We start from the raw sequence: 7,418 nt of genomic DNA, 5'->3' as shown, positions 1-7,418 counted from the left end.
TTTGTTATCTTTAGACTAACTAGCCGGGTGGCCCGCCCAATGTGCGGACTAGAACTTTTATAGTCTTATCGTGAGTATGTATTAGTAGATTTGTCTATAGAAAAATGAAACAAAATGTGATCACTTTCACAAATAAATAAAGTACACTTCAGAACTGCTGTTTTTGAATCCTATAGTAAAATTATTATTTTTTACTTGTCCTAGTAGCTTGGAAATGCAGATTTCATACATTTATTAGCACGGAAATAGACAAACTATGATGAACTTCCTAATCTCTACATGTTGTACAAAATGTTGGATAACTAAAGGGATGCAATCCGATGCAAGGTGTAGAAAGGAGAAGAAAAAGAGCTTTCACATTTCAACATATTTAAATGTAGCGTGAGCTAAATTTTGTCGCAAATTGTGAATAACAACCTGAATTTAACACATGTACACTACCACAATGCATCTTGGTATTACATAAGAATTATGACCTATGAGAAAATAAACGTAGAACTATTAAAAGGATAACCAAAGAAGCTTTTCAGGTTTCAACGTATCTACAAACAGCTTTAGCTAATCTTTGTCAGATGATTGTATAAATAGTGTCAATAAGAAAATACAAAGAAATTCAGGAGGAAAAAAATTCAGGTTTAAAAACACCTGCTTGCTTTAGCTAAACCTTTAATGTAAAAGTGTAAAATCCATTATTTCGACCCCAACTTGTTCTTGAGCTGCTAAGGACATCCAATAATTAGCTCAACAACGTCAAACTTGAGGAGATTTACATCATCTATTAGATGGCACTGTTGGAAAAATGAGCAAATTACTATGAGATTTAATCCGAATAAATAGGAAATAGATCATGACAGCAATAGCAGAGATTAAACTAATCATGCGAACTAGCATAGTAGATGAACAGATCACATCTAGGGCACATACTAGAAATCTGAATTCTACCACGATCTCGAACAAGAAGGATAGAATAACATACGGTGCAGTAGGTGTAGCACCGCCGGCATTGACGTTGTCACCCATGTCGTCGAGGATGAGGTTGCCGAGGTCGGGGAAGAAGTCGTCGCTGCCAGCAGTTGTGCGAGTGCGCTCCCCGAAAACCTGATCACCCCTCTCCCGTACAGGATCACGAGAGGCGGGGTTCCGGAGGCCTGCTGTCCCTTCTTCCGGTGCACGCCGACAGGAGGGATGGAGAAAACTTGCTTGGCGGCGCAATGATCTGTAACGGTGGTGAGAAACCATTCGAAGCAGCGGCGGCTAGGGTAGACGTCTGCCTGACTATATAGTGTGGGCCGGGTAGGTCGTGGGAGTAAACCCCACGTCCGAGTCGTCACCATCCAAAAGAATCGAAAATGGTTCATTAATTAACGTGTCCATTAATTATTAATTAATGACTCATTAATTTTTCCAGAGCAGCAAAAATATAGACAACGTCCTCGGCTCGGCTCAGTCCCGCAACCCGCGGCGCGGCGCGGCGCGTTGTGACGAGGCGTGGCGAGCGAGGAGGAGGAGCGCGCGTATAGGTCTCCTCTTCTCATGCTCATACAAGTGGTAAAAGAGCTCACCTTATAAAGAGGTGCAACTCTGTCTCAACTTCCAGGGTGGGACTAAACTTTAGTCTCACTCACTCCACTCACATGTGTGCATGAATGAGCCAAGAGAATTACAGAATTTTAGTTGGGCTTTGGGCCAAAGGCCTACTAGCAAAATTCCAACAGACACTACTCTAATTTGTAGTAACCTCTACGAACAGATCGTTCCAAAGTTATGCTATATCAGTCAATCCTTTTATTTCCTTGTCATGGCTAATCAATCAAGAAGATATAGAATGAATAAATCATTGTCCATTTCTAGAGAATTCAAACTGAGCTTTGGTGGCGGACAACAGAAAGAACAAACAAAATTATATTTGTCCTACTAAGTTCGTTGTGAACTTTTACTGAACTAAGGTATACATATGAAATAAGAAAGAACCTAATTTAGGTGCAATTATCTCAAAAAGATCCAAACCAATGTAACATATGTATTCGCATTCAGAAATTAATCTTCCATGACACCAATCAATCTTTGGATGGCATTTTTCTTCATAACACCAATCGGTACTCCCACCATTATTTACTCTTCGCTCACTCCTGCTTCATATTCCCTCGTCCAGAATCCAGCACCTCCGTCTGAGCCTCTTGTGTATACATGTGCAAGATGGTCACGTATATACCATGATGCACATCCCTGTTTGCAATGGAAGAAAGCTAAAGAGGTTAATTAAAATAACATCTTGGGAACAAATTCTATGGAGACAAGTCCATAGGTAGTGGTACTCTAGCCAGGAACCAATATTTTTTGTTCTCCAATGTAGTCCTTTCATGCTTGTTATCTGGATGTCATGTGATGAAAAATAGCCATGCACCGATCATACATGTTCTATCTGTTTGAGAATGCAACAAAGGTATATACGCACATGCAAGGGGTAGTACTTACATGAGAGCAATTTGAGAGAATCGATCAACACCTGCCTCAGTTGCTAGTTTCTGATGGCGTTGGGTAGGTTGCAGTGCGAACCAGGCTAGCGGTACTTCCAGCCCTGTGACGTCTTCGTTTCAGTTTTATCAATCCCTCAATTGGCGCCCATACCAAGAGAGAAGGGTGGGATGGTGCGATCGTAGAACATGACAAATTTTCCTATGTAGAACTTGCAGAGCAATTAGGTGGTCTGTTGTTTTTTACTTGCTCCTGTATTTAGTACGTGAACATTAAAGGCTAGGTTAAGTGTTGTCAGCATGAATTAACATAAAAAACTGGCGCTTAAAAGGATGTACCACTCAAGAATACAGAAACAATTTTGAAGTACAAACATAGTGGCCTATTTCCAAAGCATATGTGCCAGCAAACAGAGCTGGACTTCAGCACATCGATCAACTGGCCATAGCCAACCAATTGTAGGAGGTCCAGGAGCTGCAGTATAATGAGGCCCATACGTGCTGATGTGAGAAGGATCCTAAATCAGTTCCATATTTGCTGAAGAAGAAGCAGGTTAAGCTCCACGGTCTGAGCAGCAATATCCCTAGGCGAGTAGTGGCGCCACAAGGAGGGTGCTGGAGAGCATGGGAGCTCAAAGGAGAGGATGGCATGATGCGGCGGCAGTAGGCTAGCAAACCTCATGGGACGTGAGGATAGAATAGTACGTATAAGGTTAGGTTGCACTATTATTTTCTTCCCTAGAATTTATTCTGTGTAAGGGAGGCGGACACTTGATCTACTGATGTGTTTCAAGCCAAGGCTGTCGTGTACATGCGTGTATCTTGTCCTTTCTTCTTTTTTTCTTTTTTTTGTTCAGTTTTTTTAACTGAGGTATGTTTTCTGTTGTTGATTGATTGGTGATTAAGGGAGAATTGAAGCAGCACATGTTTCTACATACTGGCAATGGTGGGAATTTAGAGAAATTTAGCTTTAAAGTAAATCCAACGGTTGTGATTTTCTGATTTACATAACTAAAGGCTAGATATTTCTAATTATTATGGAATTATCTAGCATATTTATCTTTTTTCTAGTTAGCCGATAACTCAGACGACTTGTCATTCAGACAAAGCCTTTGTATTAGGGAAACATTTCCAGCCGGCAGTCCGGCTGAGTCTTCGGCCGGACGCGCGCGCTTCGTTCGATTGCCCTGTATCCTGCGGCCCCCGCGTGCCCCTCGTTTGACTAATTGCCTGAGCCCACCACCAATCGTTTCTTTTTTTCTTTCTCCCGTTTCCTTTCTTCTTCCTCTTATTCCTTTCTCTTCTCTCTCCTGCGCAGGAGGATGGCGAGGCGCATGTTGCTTGTGACAGATTTTTGGACTCCCCATGCTGCAGCCGCGTCCTGTGGAGCTATGACTCGAACGATTTTCATTGCCTCCTCTTCCCCTCGTTGCTGACGGTGCAGCAGTTGCCATGGATGCGCTCATAGACAACTTTTTTTATGGAGTGTTGCAACCAGCCCTGGGAGATGCTACATCCGGCGGCGAGGGATGTTACAACCGACAAGTTTATTTTGTTGGAACCAACCAAAGGTTCTGTTGCTGATTTTTTGTTTGGCTGGAACCAGTGTCTTGTTTTGCTACTACCGGCGGCTTCATTTGCTACTACCGGCGACAACGTTTTTTTGCGACATAATTCATGAAGATGATGCAACCTCGACGACGGGCGACAACATTTTTTTGCTGCAAACAATGAAGTTTTTCGCTACCACCGGCTATAGGGTTTGTTACCACCATACACAGCGGACGGCCGGCGTTTTTCTTTTGTGTTTTGCTACAACCACGTCATTTTTTGCTGCAGTCGGCAACCACAGAAGCTACATCGGGTTAACATTTTTGCTACAATGACGATGGCGGGCTGTAGCGGTAAGCTTTTTTGCTGGAAGCGATAAACTTTTTTGCTACAATAGGTATCGTTTTTTGTTGGAACCAACAAGAGCCTCGGGAGGGCACACGGCGAGGTACAGCGCGACCACAACGACAGGTGCTGCTGCCGGCGGCCGGCGCTACCGGAGATGCGGCCATGTCCCCCGGAGCCGGAGCTGCAAGCCTGCAACCACGAGTGCATGTTGTGGCATGCATGAAGCCGATGAGAAACGCAGGCGGCGAGGGCGGCGACCGGCGGTGACCGACGGCGAGGGCGGCGACCAGCGGCGAGGGTGGCGACCGGCGGCGGTTCTTCAAGGTTTTGCTACATCGGTCGTCCATGGCTAGTGTTGGCAGCGACGCTGCTTTGTTTTCCCCTCTGCTGTTTGGTTGAATCCGTTTAATTGGAAAGAAAACGATTCCAGATCTGACAGTTAAATGCAATCTAATCAGACGGCCGAGCTGTGTCCGGCCGAATTGATTGCGCCGGTGCGCCGGCGCAGATTAGTCGCCTTTGGATTATTACCACGATATATAATAATAAGAGGAAATTTAGGTTCATACTATAGCCAAACAATGTGCCAAATTAAAATTTAAACAGTGGGGATATTTGATCAGTAAATTAAATTTTAAATATAAATTATTAGGCACTAATATTAAGCATTAGAGGAGTATATCAGACATGGTCATGTAATGAGTTTCCGAAGTGTATACATACGTGATGTTCCTTTTTTTTTTCTATTTTCCAAGTGCATGAACGTACGTGTGTGTATTCTTTTTTTTTGTAAGATTTGACACATATCTTTCCTAGGACAACACGTTCCTTGTTTTTTTCTAACTTAACAGGTTTCTTGTTTTTTTTAACTTAACATGTTCCTTTTTTCTTTGAAGTCAACTTAACACGTTCCTTGTTTTTGTAAGGAACAGTCCGACTTCTTCTTGACTATTTTCCCTGGGATGCATGCAATCTTTTTAACGTAAGTTTTTTTTATGAGAAAACAAAGTGGCCTCCAGATGTATATATTTTCAACGGGGTGGAGCCAGGGAGCACGTACGTGAGAAAATCTCATCCTTTTCCCGTTTACATGTATGTGTTTTTCTTAGTTGGTGCATGTACGCGAGTTCTCTTTTTAAAGAGGCCCACCATTTACCAAATATATTTTCTTTAACATATGTGCGTTCGGATGTGTCACGTACAGTCGTTGGAGGCCCAGAGCATTATATATGTTACATAAATCTAACGGTCAAGATAATTCTATTTGTTAAGATTTACCGGATTGAGGGCTAGTAATTTCTAATTAACGTGCAATTTTCTAGCATATTTACCTTGCTCCTGGTTCACCTTATATTACTTTTAATATATAAATAGATGCAACATAAATATGTAGACAAGACCTGTGTTTGTCTTTTATTCCCAAGTTTGAACTAGTATAGTTTGGGTTCTTACATGATAGTGCATGTCACATTATTTTTTCACCGCTACAACGACCAAACCATGGACTGAGAAAACGGTGTTTCATATATCTAGTATTAGAGTTATTTTCTTCTCAGTTAGTACCGAAGATGCCAAATGGCGCGATGGTGCAATATGGAGGGATGTAGACATTGCACATTGCAGGTAGCGTCTGTAGCGCTAGGTTCCTTATTTCCTCGAACTGGGGCAGTTGTTGAGGCTGGACAGAGCCCTGGGCCTGTGGGTTTTGCTGAGATGGCCGGAAGGAGCCCTGGCCTAATGGATATTGTTGCAGAGGGTGTTGGAAGGAGACCTGGCTCGATGGTTGTTGTTGTTGTTTTTGTTGTTGATGCAGAATAATAGCATGAACAACATTGTGGATGGCCTGGCACTGCGACTGCTCAGGGATCTGCCATAGGTGCTGACAACACAATTCTTGCAACAGCTGGTAAGTACTTTGTTGCAAAACTTGTGATCTTCCATGCGCTATGTTGTGTTGCTGCAATACAACATCCATGCATGGAATCAGTTGTTGTTGTAAAATTTGTTGAAGGATTTGTTGTTGTTGTTGTTGTTGTTGTTGTTGTTGTTGTTGCTGCTGCTGTGAAATTGGTTGTTGTGGTTGCGAATACTGTGGTTGCGGTTGTGGATATGGTTGTTGTGGTCGAAATGGTTGTGGCTGCGAATATGGTAGTTGCGGCTGCGGAAATGGTTGCAGCTGCAGATATGGTTGTTGTGATGGAAATGGTTGCGGCTGTGGATATGGTTGTTGTGGTGGAAATGGTTGTTGCTGCCCTAGAAATTGTTGTTGTTGTACCAATGGAACTTGCTCTTGTGGCTGTTGCTGAGATGGATTTTGTGGCTGCAATTGTGGCACTGGAACTCTAACTGCAGTTGTGGCAGTGGTCGCCACGATTGCAAGGAGGGCAAGGATGAGAAAGGTCTTCATGGTGGATTTGGTATTGACCACAACTTGCTTGGCTTAAATGATGCGCTCTACTTATGAGAATGATGGATGAGGAAGGATGATCGTCATGCTATGGGGCTATTTATGGCTGCCATGGAATGATCTCTTTCACAATTGGCATTTGTTTGTGTGGAAAGTGCTTGGATGCTTCTCAAAATCATCATTTGGTATGTTCTGTTTGGTGGCACTACTTACAAGTGTATTCTTGGACTAGTCATTAAAGTTCCTTGTTGTTGCACTATCATTCCACCACCAAAAAGGTGTGATAACATGCATGACTCATCTTATTCACTTTACAGCTCAAACACTAATCTAGATTGCCTATTTTTCTGAAACTAAGTTTGTAATTTTCTGCAAATTGTTACGCATAAACTAGATAAGCATGGCTGTCACGGTACTTAGTTTGTAATCTTGTGTGGTCTGTTAAGATAGATAAGACTAGTAATGTAACTTGCTTTGGTAGGCCATGACTCATCAAATTCCTTTTACATGTCAAGTGTTATAGTGTTCTAGAAGTTATTAGCAAGGATAAATTTTGTAATGTTCTACAAGTTGTTACGTGTAAACTAGATAAGCTTGACTTGCACACAAAAAAGATTGTAATCACTAGTCATCTACCC

The 7,418-nt window shown here is 42.4% G+C and overlaps 1 protein-coding gene across 1 annotated transcript; it reads right to left on the bottom strand.

The window, feature by feature from the left end:
• Window positions 1-5,761: 5,761 nt before the first annotated feature.
• LOC125516192 (alpha/beta-gliadin) lies at window positions 5,762-6,864 on the bottom strand. The gene has a single exon (XM_048681674.2). The coding sequence runs from the start codon at window positions 6,778-6,780 to the stop codon at window positions 5,926-5,928; it is 855 nt and encodes a 284-aa protein (XP_048537631.2). The 5' UTR covers window positions 6,781-6,864; the 3' UTR covers window positions 5,762-5,925.
• Between the last annotated feature and the right edge of the window lie 554 nt (window positions 6,865-7,418).

This window comes from Triticum urartu, chromosome 6A, assembly GCF_056163025.1.
Source record: "Triticum urartu cultivar PI428250 chromosome 6A, HENAU_Tu73, whole genome shotgun sequence".
NCBI classification, from domain to species: Eukaryota; Viridiplantae; Streptophyta; class Magnoliopsida; order Poales; family Poaceae; genus Triticum; species Triticum urartu.
Note: the sequence above shows the minus strand (reverse complement) of the source record. Positions and strands in the feature narration are given on the sequence as shown.

Coding starts and splice junctions, on each gene's coding strand:
- LOC125516192 (XM_048681674.2), bottom strand. CDS start 6,780: ATGAAGACCTTTCTCATCCTTGCCCTCCTTGCAATCGTGGCGACCACT.